General features: G+C 37.0%; 2 protein-coding genes across 2 annotated transcripts in view; both read right to left on the reverse strand.

Annotated features, from left to right (window-relative positions):
• Positions 1-2,531, reverse strand: part of LOC136850106 (glucose-6-phosphate 1-dehydrogenase-like) — a 67,964-nt gene extending 65,433 nt beyond the window's left edge. Inside the window, exon 1 of the mRNA XM_067123654.1 lies at positions 1,661-2,531. Within this exon, the coding sequence (XP_066979755.1) occupies positions 1,661-2,334 (674 nt within the window). The 5' untranslated portion in view covers positions 2,335-2,531. The remainder of the gene's footprint in view (positions 1-1,660) is intronic.
• An 8,675-nt stretch (positions 2,532-11,206) lies between these two features.
• LOC136850107 (glucose-6-phosphate 1-dehydrogenase-like) lies at positions 11,207-11,935 on the reverse strand. The gene has a single exon (XM_067123655.1). It carries the CDS (start codon positions 11,786-11,788, stop codon positions 11,207-11,209), a length of 582 nt encoding a protein of 193 aa, XP_066979756.1. The 5' UTR covers positions 11,789-11,935.
• Positions 11,936-16,815: the final 4,880 nt, after the last annotated feature.

Here is a 16,815-nt window from a genome sequence, read left to right on the forward strand (position 1 = left end):
GATTCATTCTCGGTCTTATTTTTGCAACATCAAGACATGGTAAAAATGGGCAAACCCCATGCCCAGGGTGTCTTGTTACTTTCACGTCAAGCAGAGTGGCGATGATGCTATAGTTTCCTTTTCAGGAATCTCACAGGTATGAAAAGCGTGACTGCGGTTTGGTCTAGTTAGACTCATACACCAACTAGGTTCACAACCTCCCCGCTGGGCACTCCCTGACCGGGGTGTATATGTACAGTATGTATGTATATATATAAATAAATATATATATATATATATATATATATATATATATATATATATATATATATATATATATATATATATATATATATATATATATGGAATATATATTTTACATATGAGTCTTTCAGTCGAGAAACATGCCAAGCGCCACCCTGGGCCATAGGTGTTTTTAATTTAATTATTATATTTGAAAAATGGCACTTGGCATGTTTCTCGACTGAAACACATCCTGGGCCAAAGTATTTAATTTAATTTACACTTGGCATGTTTCACTGAAAAGCTCATATGTACATATATACAGGCACATATATGGCCTATGTGTGTGTATATATATATATATATATATATATATATATATATATATATATATATATATATATACATATATATATACATAAATATATACATAAATATATATGCTTCAATCTTCCCTTTTTCCCATTTGATCATTCTATTCTGTGGTTAAGTGCATAGCATTTCGTTTTTTTTTCTTACGATACCGTACTAAATATACCACTGTATTAATAAATTTACCCTATAAAAACAGACACAAACAACTCACAATTTTGAGGCTCTTCATGCCTCAGCTAAAAAAAAAAAAAAAAACTCCCGATTTGCATTGAGCCTACTGTACTGTACCAACAACGGTATTAACTGCACCATCAAATTTTATACCATAATTTCTACAAGACACCATATTTTTGTAACAAATTCGTATGGTTTGGCACTAAAATTCATTACATTACGTAATTAAGAAATTTAAAACAAGCATTTAGCGAGTTTAAAACAATAAATACGTTTATGAGATAAAATGAATGGCCACGTGAAGGTATTGAGAGAGAGAGAGAGAGAGAGAGAGAGAGAGAGAGAGAGAGAGAGAGAGAGAGAGAGAGAGAGAGAGAGAGAGAATTTTTATCTCGCTGGACACACTGAATATAGAAAGGAAATGCAACGAAGTGCTAAATTTCCACTGAGCTCCCTGAGGTTAAGTTACCAGACTTGGGGTTATTAACATTAATTGTAAATTTGGCCTAACAACGAAAGCTTCAAGTTTGTGATGTAATTTCAAACCAAACGACATTATTAATTCTCTACTTCTACCAGTAAAATAACTGTTACAAAAGGGCCATGTCCTTGCCAAAATCATAGATCTATGTGGAATAAACTGTCACTAGACCTAATGCACGTACTGTAATAAAACATTTGATAATATGTAAACACGCTCGACAACGTATTTAAAGATTCATAAAGTTATATTGACGGTACTTATTCGTTACGCGGGAACAAGGCAAGCACATAACTAACCACTCTTAATTAACAGATGGAAGGGGTGTTAACTAACTAACAACTTAATGTCTTTACGAACAGGAGTATACAAAAGTAAACAGGCACTAAGACAATAACATTCCCATACCTGAGTGACATCAAATTCTGCACCATCTCTTTCCCCAAGTAGTGGTCAATGCGGTACATTTCTTCTTCTCTGAAAAGCGCCGAGAGATGGTTGGACAGTTTGGCAGACGATTCGGAGTCTCTGCCGAAGGGCTTCTCGATAATAACACGTGTCCAGCCGCTCTTTGCCATGCAACATGACTTGACATTGGACGTGACAGTGTCGAACACAGAAGGAGGGAGTGCCAGATAAAAGATGCGATTGGCTTTTTCGGTGCCGACCTTTATCATTTCTTGGTCTAACAGTTCGAAATCCCGGCGCGTGTCGTAGGAACCTTTAACATAGTGATTGACAGCCCAGAACTGCTGGTACCGTTCCTGCTCATCGTCTTTGACTTTCATATACGGCGTGCATTTCTCCCTTATCTGTTCCACTGTCAGTCCGGAGCGTGCATATCCTACGAACATGGTGTTTTCGGGGAGAAGTCTGTCTCTATATAACCACCACAAAGTCGGGTAAATCTTCTTTTTCGCAAGGTCACCCGAAGCACCCATCACAACAAATATGTGCGGGGTCGATGCTTCGAAGTTGGTCTCGCCGGGAGTCCTGCATGACTTAAGACTTTGACGGATTAAGGACAACATTTCCTCCGCTCCCGCCGAGTCGCTCTTGGCTACTAAAGGTGGCCTAGGCATCGTGTCGCTTGATCGTCGAGTGCCGACACTTACAAGACTTCCTTGGTCTCCTGTCACTACACCGCACACTAAACAGGTATTACCCAGCTTGGCGGAAGTTCCTCTGATAAATTCTTATCACTTGCTTAGCTAAGGAACTTCTGACATCGAATACTAACTCGTTCAGGTTGTATTGAGAACTCACCCATGTCAGCTGTGCAGTCATTGCCAATTTGAGATTAAGTTGCAAATTTTTTTATCCAAAAGAAAAGCCTTTATGTATACTGAGATTTTTTAACCATAAGAATATTCTTAATAAGTTTATAATTAATTAAAACCGAATTCCCAGATGTCCAAAGTTATGCAAAACTTGTTACATAAGATTTCTAGCGATATCTGGCAAGTATTCCAACGTCTATTGTACTCTAAATCTCACGGATTTCGTGTTCTTCCTAATTCTCACGATTCCTAGTGAATGCTTTGGAATTGTTGGGTTACGTAAGACTTTTTGTTTGTTTTTGAGCATGTAAACAAAATGAAAATGAAAATGTTTCAAAGTACCACAAGACCTAATGCCATCTCCATCAGTAGTTTGAATATCATAACGAAGAACAAGTATTTAAAAGCCCATTTGCGATGTAGGAGCTTTCAAATTTCATTGCGTAAAGAGGATTACCATCTTCCGGTAACGTATACCAGAGCGAATTATTGTAAAAACCACCTGCAACTTGAAATGAAGAAGTCTAACCTATTCAGAGTTGCGCTGACGGAGAGCATGACTGAAATCTGCTACGCTTCATGCATTTTTCAAAAGCTTATTCCAGGAAGTTCCGTAGCGGTACATTGCACACTCATCAAGAGGCAATCCAATATATATATATATATATATATATATATATATATATATATATATATATATATATATATATATATATATATATATATATATATATATATCGTGTGTGTCAGACTAGTCACAGGAATCATTACAGCAAACAAATTTTTCAAGAGCTTTTTCAGCTTAGATGACTGCAAATATCTGCGATATTTTTAACAGTGTTAATCAAGTATTTCTTCACCTTAATTAATTCAGTTTTATTGTGTTTACGAGTTTTATTTTATCGCTACATTATATTCAGTTGCTAACACGAACAAAACACAATGGAGACAATAAAGTGAAGTAGAATCTTGATAGAGGAAATAAGTGGTCCTTTTTTTATTTATTTATACTTTTTTAAGTATTCTTTAATAACACACTCTCACACACAGAAGAGAGAGAGAGAGAAATATAGACGCTTAAACTTTTCTGCAGCAATAAAAGGGGTCTTACACGCTAATCCGAAGCATCAAGAGGGTGAGGCGGTCCTTCTCAATTGTTTCCCCATACAATGGCCGTGCTCCGTTCTCTCCACCAAGATCAATACGGAATAGCCGTTGCATCGCAGTATTTGGTCTAATAACACGCTGTTCGTAATGGCCTGTATTTTTCAAGTTTATTTGCTTTCGTGTTTATCATTTATTTGTCAAATGTTCCTAAAGCGTTTCCTTTCATATTCTTATGCTGTTCATTTGTTTATGTTTGAGTATTCAAACATCGCAAGGAAACTAAAAGTATGCGCGGAAAAGGGAGACAGTTATAGCGAGCGTGTACTCCTCTCTCTCTCATTAAAAGTGGCATTAGTTTATATAGGTTAGGCTACCCGCTCTTATTCCCTTTCTTTTTCGTTATAAAGATGGAAGACACTCCTTTCTCTCTTATTGTCCCAATTATCATCTGGACTCTTGATACAAAAGTTAATCCGGATTCTAAGTTAGACCAATAACCTACTCTTAGCCTCGGTGGCTCTGCGGTATTTATTGGGACTTCTTGCAGGTAACTTTAGATTCGTATGGTCTGTTGCAAGGCTCATATGTAATCTATATATATATATATATATATATATATATATATATATATATATGTGTGTGTGTGTGTGTGTGTGTGTGTGTGTTTAATAAAATGGTTAAGACTAAATTTAACCTTTAGGTACTCGGTAATCTTGGGGAATGAGGCTGCTAGCTCAACGACCTTTATCATCCCAACTGCAACCCACTGCAGTCGACTGTCAACGGATGCACAATTCACTGCTTAGGTTAACAGAAGCACAAAGGATTTATAATGAAACAGGCCTAAGTTGTTTGTCCTTCTCCCAAGGTCTATCTTGGGATTAGCTGCTGAGGTAAGACTGGTAACCACTGAATCACACACACACAAACACACACACACACACACACACACACACACACACATATATATATATATATATATATATATATATATATATATATATATATATACAGTATATATAATCAGATCCGACTGATGTCAAGACTCGATATCTGATGGAAGGTTCGCCCTTGAAATGCATCGATTGATAAGGCTTCTTGAGTTTATTGATTACTGAGTGGAATCCGAGATATTCTTTTAATTCATCGTCTAAGTTAATTTTGTTGGAGATATAACTGAAATGCAAAGCAAAACCATCTTTCCTGAAACTGGCTCTCCAAGCTTTGGAATTCTTGCCTTGCTTCTGTTCTTTATAGCTTGTATAGCCTTGCTTCCTGTAAGTGGAATGTATCGTCCCCCCTTCACGGTTATCCCCGCAGAGGAGTAGTGCCGTCATTGTTACCAAGGTACCACTGGTAGCGTATTTGATATTCTTTTGAAGATTTATTACATAATACACTAGATACTGCATATTTTAATGGCGGGCGTTTGATAACCTTTATTGTTTCACTTTCCGAAGTCGTTTTACGAAAAGCTGTTAATTGTGTTCCTTCTTTGCAATAAATAATGAACAAATAAGTAAATAAATGAATTAATGAATAAATGAATAAATAAAAAAAGGAGGACATTATTCTTGCATTTGAAAATAGCATTTAGGTGCTTTAAATTGAGAAAGTGGCATTTTCATATCCAAAAATATTTGCGTAAATAAAGACATATAACACTTACCAAAATAATAAATGCCAGATAAGTCTTTTTATCTCATATATTATGTCCTCCTATCTTTATTTGAAAATTGAAAATAAAAAAAAAATAGAAAATCTCATCTACGAGTTGTGCTAAAGAGTTCAGATAATTGAAAACGCATTTCAATTACAGCCTGAGTGAAAACTACTCCATATCACGTCCCTGGAAAACTTAGTCTCATTACCAGATATTCTGTCACGATGGTAATAATCCCGATTGCTTCCGCTCTCTCTCTCTCTCTCTCTCTCTCTCTTTCTCTGCTGCAACCTCTTTCATTCCTTTGACTGTACCTCCTTTCATATTCTCTTTCTTCCATCTTACTTTCCACCCTCTTCTAACAATTGTTTTACAGTGCAACTGTAAGGTTTTCCTCTGTAACCGTTTGCTCTCAATTTTCCTTTCAGCGCTGAATGACCTATAGGTCCAGCACCTGGCCTTCTGCCTAAAATGTATATTCTCTCTCTCTCTCTCTCTCTCTCTCTCTTAAGCAAGGTGCTTGAACACAATATTCGAAGCATTTTCCTTTAATGTATTGCTTATTTTTTCCTGCAGTTTTCAAAGTCGGAAAGCCACTTAAATAAAGACTGTTTTGGATACTTTATGCTCTTAAATTAATCTCTTCTTTATCATTATCATTATTAGTATTACTTAACTGTATCAAACTTTTATTTCTCTGACTTCTCAACTATAAATATAGCTTGTTTTTTCAGTTCAACTCCACTATAACAAATATGGCTATGTTTTTCGGTTCATATTCCAAATATATGCCTCATTTTTATAAGTAGAGTTCAGAGAGATATTGTGGTCTGGATTAAAACTTTTCTTTTCGAAATATATGCCTCTACTGCATAAAACAATTGCGCATATCCGTATTTGCCGAAACTTTTCATTAATAACCGAGAAGTACTCAGAGAAAGAAGAATTTTCTAACGTCAAAAAAAAAAAAAACACGAATCCGACTTAGGCTGAAAATCAAGTCACCTTTTCTTAGGCCCATATTCCACCGCTTAAATCGAAGAATCACGTTCATCTATTCTGAAAGCAGTGTAGTATTCCATGGCTAATAAGAATCAAAGTCAGCTAAATCATTTCTGCAGACGCTGCCGTTAAGAATCACATGGCTCCTTCCCCAGTCTTCCTAATAATCGCGCATGCGCCAAAACTCCAGTCATCAGTCAACGGGCATTAGATTAAGAGCTCCTACCAATAATCGCGCATGCGCCCTAACTCCGGTCACCAACCTACCGACATTAGATTAGGAGTTCCTACTAATAATCGCGCATGCGCACTGACTCCAGTCACTAATCTACGGGCATAAGAATACGAGTTCCTACCAATACTTGCGCATGCGCGCTGGCTCCAGTCACAAACCTACGGGCACAAGATTACGAGTTCTTACCATAACACCAGACATCAATCTACGGGCATTAAATTACCAGTTTGCTTTATGAGAACATGACGCGAAACTTCTCTTCTGACGCGGACATTTTTCCGTAAGGGGTCACGTGACTGTGGTCGCAGACACATGAATGGCGACCACACGTCACGTGGATAGCGTATTGTCTTTCTTACACTTTCGAGACAATTGAAGGTTGTTACAGATACTTATATGTACAGAATGATTCATAATTCATCATGGCAGTGCTGTGAATAAAGAATTTTTCAACTTTCTTTTCAATTTACAGGAGAGTGAAGGCCAGATTAAGCGTTAAGGAAGTAATTTTATTTTAGATACAAAGGCTATAATTACGATTAATCAAATGAATGATTGTATTTCCTGTTATAGTAAGAGGCAAGGTTTCTACCAGACCAGTGGTTCTTAACCCTTTTATTACCACGCCCCCTCTAAGAGTTGGTCCTTCCCTCCACGGCCCCCCCTTTGCATCTAGGAGTAAAAATCCCTCGTAGGTTTAAAGAAAAATAAAAAAAAGTCGAAGAGAGGAGGTGTTTTTATTCTTCTGGAAATGAATTAGTGAGACACTTCACGCTGTTTCGTGGCGACTCGTGTTAAGAGAATAACGAATATAATTAGAGAATTTTTAATTTTCCCTAGGACTCGCCCCTTCCCCCCCCCGGAAATTGATGAGGCCCCCGGTTGAGAACCACTGTACCAGGTCATTCACGCAAGTTCCATTTACCTGGTACTATGATAAAATGGGTAAAAATAAAGACTATATCACTGTGAAATGGCAATACAGTCAGAATCAATTAGATGAAACAAATACTTTGTTGCGGTCTTAGTAGCATCCCAGTCATTGTGTAATAATATGAGGCCTCTGAGAGCAAAAACCGAAGTTATATTTTTAAGTTACCTTTGTATACGCCCTGGAATTGTTTGTATTCAGTACCAGTTCGAGAACAGAGCAGACCTCCTTTCACTGTTGGCTTCATTTGCATTCCCTGGAATCCAACTTCTCTCTCTCTCTCTCTTCAAATGCAAGATTAGGCTGGTGGCTTAATCTACATCTGAAATCTAAACCTCTCTCTCTCTCTCAAAGTGAAGGACTAAGCTGTTGGCTTAATCTACATCTCCTGAAATCTAAACCTCCCTCTCTCTCTCTCTCTCTCTCTCTCTAATTCATTAATCCACCACGCACCAGCATCGATAATGCAGCGTCTACTCAATACGCTACCAGCTCATCTGAGGAACATAACAGGAGTGAGCGTAGATGTGTTTAAGAATAAGCTCGACAAATATCTAAGCTGCATCCCAGACCATCCAAGACTGGAAGATGCAAAATATACCGGAAGATGCATTAGCAATTCTCTGGTAGACATCAGAGGTGCCTCACACTGAGGGACCTGGGGCAACCCGAACGAACTGTAAGGTCTGTAAAAGGTCTGTAAGGTCTCTCTCTCTCTCCAAGTGCAGGAATAGGCTGTTGGCTTAATCTACATCCCCTGAAATCTATACTTCTCTCTCTCTCTCTCTCTCTCTCTCTCTCTCTCTCTCTCTCTCTCTCTCTCTCTCTCTCTCTCTCTCTCTCTCAAAGTGAAGGGCTAAACCGTTAACACAGAAAAAATGTATACAAAGTATGCAAACTATCCATTGACTACCCGCTGCGTGTTGATCTAGATCAAATGCCCGGGTAGACATCGCATGCAACACAATAGCAAGCACTTGCGCAGTGTCTGTAGCAAGTAAGGAAAAAATCATCTTATTCAAGAATTTTTAATTCAGCGATTATAGCCCAGAGGGCCCTTGTACTCTTTATCTTCTCAGCAAACTGACAGGACGCTTTTGTGCAAGGGAGGTGGCAAATGTGTTTCCTAAAGATAATTGCATGCATAAAAATCGTATTTAACATTGGGAAGAGAGAGAGAATAATTGCGTGATTACATTGCTAACGACTGAAAGTGATTCTCTAACTGGGTGCTGTGGCCCCCCTATGGGGTGCCACAGGCAGTGCCTATATAGGGGTGCCGCAAGATTGTCATGAATTTGGTCTTGACTGGATCATCTCAATGAACATTTGTAAAAAAAAAAAAAAAAGCTTGCAGAAGTCTTCATATCATTATTATCAGTGTGTCTACTCTAATTATGTCTATCTAATTCTTTTGATATGCTCTGTGTTTGTAAAGTATATTTCTGCATGTACGGCGTGCTGATTTTGGTTTGAGTACGGGTAATAATTTTATTCATTTAATAAGAAGTTAATTCAAGCCATATGGTGGGATGGTGAAGAAATGGTGCCACGGTAATGATTACATTAGTTACCGTGCCATCACTAAAAAAAAAAAAGACTGAGAACCACTGGCATCATTAGGGGCAGATTAGTCATTAAAATCTAAAGCATTCGGGTATATCGGTGGTTGCACTGTTTTATATAGAAATATTCTTAGTGTATAACAGTTCCATTTTTAGTATTAAGTAATGGGGCTTCGTTTAAGAAGGTCTCAGTTCTCAGGTGTGCTAGGTAGGAAATATTTCTTACCTGATTCTTCGAGTTCTGACAACCCGGTACGGCACTAGGTGATAAACTCTTCGGGTTTATCACGCCTTCTTCCAGGTGACTAAAAACTCCTATCGTAAGAAAGTAGCCAGATTGAAAAAAAGACCTTTGTTCAGAATGTGTGTTTAAGCGTATAAGGATGAAGTAATTATGTATGAATGTACACTTCCTCGAGATATTGAGAAGCAGATAATTCAGGGAAATTTAGAAGTACTGGCAATTTGCATTGGGTATACACACCATCCAAATCCTATCAATTGGTAGTGATAGAATGGTTGCTTTTGAGTTTATATATATATATATATATATATATATATATATATATATATATATATATATATATATATATATATATAGAGAGAGAGAGAGAGAGAGAGAGAGAGAGAGAGAGAGAGAGAGAGACTGGACTAATTACAGCATTTTATTTGCAGTATTCTGTCTATGAGGGGTGCACACTTGTTCTAAATTTATACGAAATTCATTAAACATTTGTGACTGACAATAAGTAACAAACAAGTAAAAAATGCGCAAAGTTTCTTCGACGCAATCGAGTTTTATGTTAATCGTATAATCAAGGCCACCGAAAATAGATCTATCCTTCAGTGGTCTCCGATAATGCTGTATGAGCCGCGGCCCATGAAACTCGGCCCGGTGGTGGCCTGGTCTATATCGTTGCCAGACGCACGATTATGGCTAAATTTAACCTTAAATAAAATAAAAACTACTAAGACTAGAGGGCTGCAATTTGGTATGTTTGATGATTGGAGGGTGGATGATCAACATACCAATTTGCAGCCATCTAAAATAGTTTTTAAGATCTGAGGGCAAAAATAAAAAATGCAGAGGGACAGACAAATTTTCACAATAGTTTTCAAACCTGGCAGAAATAAAACTAAAATTGTTAATATTGTGTTACAAAAACATGAATTATACGTATCTGAGGTATTTTGACAATATAATACTGATATCAAACCTGGGATTAAATAAAACCATTATAAATGTTACATACATCGAAAATGACTTCTAGATGGAAGAGTTTAAGACAGAAATACATAAGAAAATTTATTCATTTTTCGTTATGAAAAATAACCATATTCTAGAAGTAATATAAAGCGGATTAGCATATTGTATAGTTTCATGTAAAAAGCAGCAATGCATTAAGTGAGAGAACAGAGCTTATAATTGCAAAAAAAAAAAAAATAAATAAATAGTTTTTATATTTTATTGTTTAATTGTTTTGCAACAGTGTAACGTAACTTTCCTTCAGATAACTTATGATTCATGATAATGAACTTTACGCCACCTAAGAGATCATAAAGTTATGAGTGCATGATATATATATATATATATATATATATATATATATATATATATATATATATATATATATATATATATATAAATATATATATATAAACGTTTTCTCATATATTGTCGTCACATGCCTACTTCTGTTCACGTAATTTCTTCTAAAATTAATGTCATGAGACTACGGCATAACATATGTATTAACGATAAAATTCAGCTATTTTAGATAGAGATCGATAAAGAATATACATACCATTTAAAAATATGTGGTAGAAATGTACGTTTGTAATCTGTGTCGATGAAAAATATACACTTTGTTTAAAATTGATAGAAATATACCATTTTAATATACATATATATATATATATATATATATATATATATATATATATATATATATAAATATATATATATATATATATATATATATATATATATATATATATATATATATATATATATATATATATATATATATATATATATATATATATGCATATCTTGCACGCCCACCAAGAAGAGTAAACTTCGACAGTCACACACAGTAATAGAAGCGCAAGAGCACGCTTCAGAATGCACCCATAAACCAACGTAAACATTGAAAGCTTCAGAGAACGTCTCACCTGACCAGCATGAGATTCTGAACCATCTCCTTGCCCAGGTAGTGATCAATCCTGAAGAGTTCCTCCTCGGGAAAGAGCGACGCCACATGCCTGGATAACTTATCCGACGATTCCGAATCTTTCCCGAAGGGCTTCTCGATGACGATCCTCGTCCACGCCCCTTCTTCCTCCCCCGCCATGCAGCAGCCCTTGAGGTTGGAGGTGACGCTTTCGAACACCGTGGGCAGAACTGCCAGATAGAACAGGCGGTTCGCCCCCGGGCCCACGGTCTTGTTTATCAGCTCGTTGAGGGTTTCGAAGTCGCTCCTCTTGTCGTAGGAGCCTCTGAGGTAAAGGTTTCTTCTCCAGAAGTCTTCGTAGGAATCCTGGTCCTCACTGCTCACCTTCATGAAAGGGGAGCACCTCTCTCGCACTTGGTCCTTCGTCAAGTCGGATCTGGCGTATCCGAAGAAGACCGTGTCCTTCGGGATGGAGTTGTCCCTGCACAGAAGCCACAGCGTAGGATATATCTTCCTCTTGGCCAGGTCACCGGAGGCGCCGAAGATCACGAAGGCGCAGGATTCGGTTAAGGAGCCCATGATTTAATTCAGACTTTCTATTGGATAAATACTTAAAAAAAATTCGATTGACGATGAAGTTTTTCAAGAAGAATGATTAAGAAAATGCGCTACGAGAAGATCTTTTTGTTGATCTTTCGGATGACTAACTGGGACCTCAAGCGTTGAAGTTTTTCAAAAAGAATGAGTAATAGAATGCGCTATGCGAAAATCTTATCTGTTGATCTTTCAGACGACTAACTGGGACCTCAAGCGCAGAAGTTTTTCAAAAAGAATGATTGACAGAACGCGCTAAAAGAGGCTCTCTTGGGTGACTAACCGGGACCTCAAGTTATAAATAAGCAAACACGCTCAAGGCCAATGCAGGACGTGTCCCGACATCAACACCACTCAACGCTAACTGAGACTTCATGCTTCATCCCTCGCGAAAGAAGCAGCAAGGGAAGGAAAATAAAAACAAGCGCACGAAAAAAAACCCACATCCTTTTTTTCATCGCCCGTTGTGGAAACAGCTTTAAAGAGGGACACGTGAACCGTATGTGACGCGCTTGTTGCTTTGCTAATTCAGAACCCTATGAGAGATAACGCTTTCCAAAGTCATTGAATTATATACTTAGATCATCACATCCTGCTTGGTATCTTGTTAATGTTGTTGTTGTTGTTGTTGTTGTAGGTCTTTTATTTTCGTTATCACGGGTATCAGATACAACGTTGCCTCCGGGTTTCACTGTTGTTTATTTTTAGAATGCGGAAGGTGGCTGGGATCGGGCCACCTGATAAGGATGCCCGCTTATCAGTGACAGTGGTCACGACTTCGAAAGGTGACTGCAGACGCGACCCAAAAAATATGAATAGAATTAGTAATGATAAATAATGGTATCATCTGGAGAAAAAAATGACAGTAATAGCAGTAAAAATAATTTGATTTTTAAGTTGAACTCATAGCCCCGATTCTGTAAGAGAGAGAGAGAGAGAGAGAGAGAGAGAGAGAGAGAGAGAGGGGGGGTGGATTTAATTCTGGTACGACTCTGCAGGATTTAAAAACTATGATACCTTACGTTCGTAGAGGAACTGGAACTGAAAACAAAAGATAAACATTGGAGAAAAGTCATGAAGTATTTGTCTGAAAATACTTTAGGCCTATGGGTAAAACCTTATCCCGAATACTTTAGGCCAGGGCTAAACCCTTATCCCAAAATTCAAAGCGTAGAATCTTGCACCAGACTTTAGGAGTCTAGTATGAGATGTAATGTATCACAATGAAGTTGCAAATCCAAGGGAGAGAGAGAGAGAGAGAGAGAGAGAGAGAGAGAGAGAGAGAAATTGCGTTGCATAATATCCCAATAAAACATCCTGCTAGAATTCACAGTGATTCGCAGTGATTAATTCTTTGCTTGACGCTGAAAAAAATCCCGATATATATACCTAATGTATCGACGACTTTTGGTAAAATCAAAAGTAATATCAAACGTATTCAAATGATATTTGAGATGACAGACTGGAAAATGGATTTCTTTGTAATGATTATTGACAAATTATTTATTGTAATTTGCTTTTATTATAGACCATATTCTGCATTCAAGAAAATTTTCTTAACAACAAGTAATAACGATAATAATTAATAGTGCGTTAAGGATGATGATAACGATGGTAAGGAGGCAAAGGGGAGAAGAAGTAACAAAAGAAGGAAGGGGAACTCGGATGGAAGATGAGGGGAATGAATGAGAGGAGAAGAGGGAGGAAGAGGAAGAAGGAAGAGATACTAAGAGAATAATAAATGATTAGATGAAGAATAATGAAGGAACGAGAAGGAGAAAGAAAGAAGGAAGAAAGGAAAAGAAAGAAGAAGGAGGAAAGAGACGAAGACGAAGAAGGAGGATGAGAAGGAAGGTGAATAGAATAGAGGAAAAAGGCAGGAGTATTAAGCAAAAGAGGATGACCATGACTTTATAATCTCTGTAGCTTTTTGTTATTGTTGCAGAGTCATCGTGACATTTTTCCCTTCTTGCCACAAAATATAAACCAGTCCTTTTTTCCCCCCTTTGAGATGAGTTGTGAAGGGCGGGGGCTGGGGGAGAACTAGGGCGGCGTGTGGGCGGCTACCTTCAAAGGATATTCCCCACCCCGCGGATGTTTAAGGGGTAAATGTTGAGTGGTAACCCAACCCAGCACTGACCACACCCAACGTTGCTTGTCTTCTCTGACCAGAGGCACGGTGACCGTGTTATTGGCGTCGGCTGAAACACGCCACAAAGAAAGATAAATAAATAAGTAGGTAAAATAAATAAATAAATAAATAAATTCCTCAGATCTTGTCATAAAAATATATTCTTAGTATTTCTGTGCTATGATGCGTCACGTTCAGATGAATTTGTTGATGTGGGAATCGAAAACTGTATTGATCCCCAGAGCAAATCTGTTGATTGCACTTCTGTTCACAAATGGAGAAGTACTGTAAGCACTTTTGTGAACTAGAAAGAAACTGAGCAAAACTTGGTCTAATATTTGCTGACCATAATTGTCTCAGAAATGCAGTTTTTGCTTTTTCGTCATTTTCAATGACAAAATACATTATTTATCTCCGCTTTGTACCGAGTAACCAACAAACGCTGCATGTTACTTGCAAAAGGATCCCGTAGGGGGTTAATGCCGTCAGTAAACCTTACGTGGTACACTGTAGGCATTATTTAAGGTCTTTGCAGCGTCCTTTCGACTCCCTAGCTGCAATCTTTTTCATTTCTTTTACTGTAATTCCGTTCTTATTCTCTTTCCATCCTTTCTAACAGTTGTTTCATAGTGCAACTGCGAGCTTTTCCTCCTGTTACACCTGTCAAACCTTCTTGCTGTCAATTTCCCCTCAGCGCTGAATGACCTCGTAGGTCCCAGCGCTTGGTACATTCCATTCCACTTGCAAAAGGAGTCGAATGACGCGACCTTGCGATCCTCAATAGGTGGACCAAATATGTCAGCGATATTCCGCTCACGCATGACATTCGAGACCAAAATTCACAAGAGACTCTCTAGAGGATGTTGAGGGAATGCTTTATCAAGCAACAACACCTTCGTTGTCTCTTGTGAACGCACAGGCACTGTAGCAACAGAAGTCAGTGACGCCTAAACTTAGAATTGTAATGAAATGTGTCTTGAGAATAAGAGTTTAGAATATTTCTGTTTCTCTTTCTTTTAAAGAATTGTCTCACACTTAATCGCAACAGCATGAAATTCAGCTAAGTAGATGATTAAAAAAATCCTGAAAAAAAAGAAAGTTCTCTTCTAAATATAAAACAAATATTCGACGACATTAGTACATACGCACATCAAAGAAAAAAACCAGTAAACAATGCGTCGAAGTTTCTTCGGTGCAATCGAGTTTTCTGTACAGCGTATAAGGAAGGCCACCGAAAACAGATCTATCTTTCGGTGGTCTCGGTATAATGCTGTATGAGCCGCGGCCCACGAAACTTTAACCACGGCCCAGTGGTGACATGGCTTATATCGTTGCCAGAAGCACGATTATGGCTAATTTTAACCTTAAATATTGCTAATTTTAACCTTAAATAAAATAAAAAGTACCAAAGCTAGAGGGCTGCAATTTATTATGTTTGATGATTGGAGGGTGAACGATCAACATACCAATTTGCAGTCCTTTAGCCTCAGTAGTTTTTAAGTGCGGACGGACAGACAAAGCCGGCACAACAGTTTTCTTTTCAGAAAACTAAAACGTAGTTTGTTATGACAGTCATATAATATAAATTAACAGCACGTCAGACAAGCGATAAATACAGTTCCTGTTGCAAGCAAGCGCTACTAGCTACCAATTTGAATGATTTGCTAAAGCGTTCGCCTTGATGCCTTTGTTGATGCGAAAGGCAGCTTCGGCAAAACGACCAAAAATTCATTTCTGATATTCAGTGCTAAGCCATTTGCTTTCACTCAAGATTCTTTACTTCTGTGCGCTGATACTCAGCCAGAACAAGGCATACTTCAGTAGTTATCATTAATATTTCATCTTTTAATAACAGTGGTTATCATTAATATTTCATCTCTTAATAACAGTAGTCATCATTAACATTTCATCTTTTAATAACAGTAATCATTAACATTTCATCTTTTAATAATAGTAGCCATGATTAATATTTCATTTTTTAATAACAGTAGTCATCATTAACATTTCATCTTTTAATAACAGTAGTTATCATTAATATTTCATCTTTTAATAACAGTAATCATTAATACTTCATCTTTTAATAACAATAGTCATCATTAATATTTCATCTTTTAATAACAGTTGTTATCATTAATATCTCACCTTTTAATAACAGTAGTTATCAATAATATCTCACCTTTTAATAACAGTAGTTATCATTAATATTTCATCTTTTGATAATAGTAGTTATCATTAATATTTCATCTTTTAATAACAGTAGTTATCATTAATATTTCATCTTTTAATAACAGTAGTTATCATTAATATTTCAACTTTTAATTTTATCATTAATATTTCATCTTTTAATAACAGTAGTTATCATTAATATTTCAACTTTTAATAACAGTAGTTATCATTAATATTTCATCTTTTAATAACAGTAGTTATCATTAATATTTCATCGTTTAATAACAGTAGTTACCATTAATATTTCATCTTTTCATAACAGTAGTTATCATTAATATCTCATCTTTTAATAACAGTAGTTATCATTAATATTTCATCTTTTAATAAACATTTAGATGCAGAGAGGAAGCGTGGGATACTAATATGACAACTGTCATTATCGGCAGAAGCACAAATGTTCTAACTGAGGAACCTCCGTAGACTACAATTCTGAAGCCAGAGCATTCAAGAGGAGACTCCCTAACCCCTGCCACTTTTGCGTTATCATTCCTCCAGACTGAGGGATTTTCTAATTGCCTCTGTATTTCCCGAATAAAACCTGTCTCTTCCTTAAATCTGTCGACATCCTTATCCTCCAGAACCGAGTTTATTTTGAGCAGTCATGCCGTCACTTCTCTTCATTATAAAAAAACAAAAAATCAAGGACCCTATTCCA

Source organism: Macrobrachium rosenbergii, chromosome 21, assembly GCF_040412425.1.
Source record: "Macrobrachium rosenbergii isolate ZJJX-2024 chromosome 21, ASM4041242v1, whole genome shotgun sequence".
Classification (NCBI taxonomy): domain Eukaryota; kingdom Metazoa; phylum Arthropoda; class Malacostraca; order Decapoda; family Palaemonidae; genus Macrobrachium; species Macrobrachium rosenbergii.

Coding starts and splice junctions, on each gene's coding strand:
- LOC136850107 (XM_067123655.1), bottom strand. CDS start 11,788: ATGGGCTCCTTAACCGAATCCTGCGCCTTCGTGATCTTCGGCGCCTCC.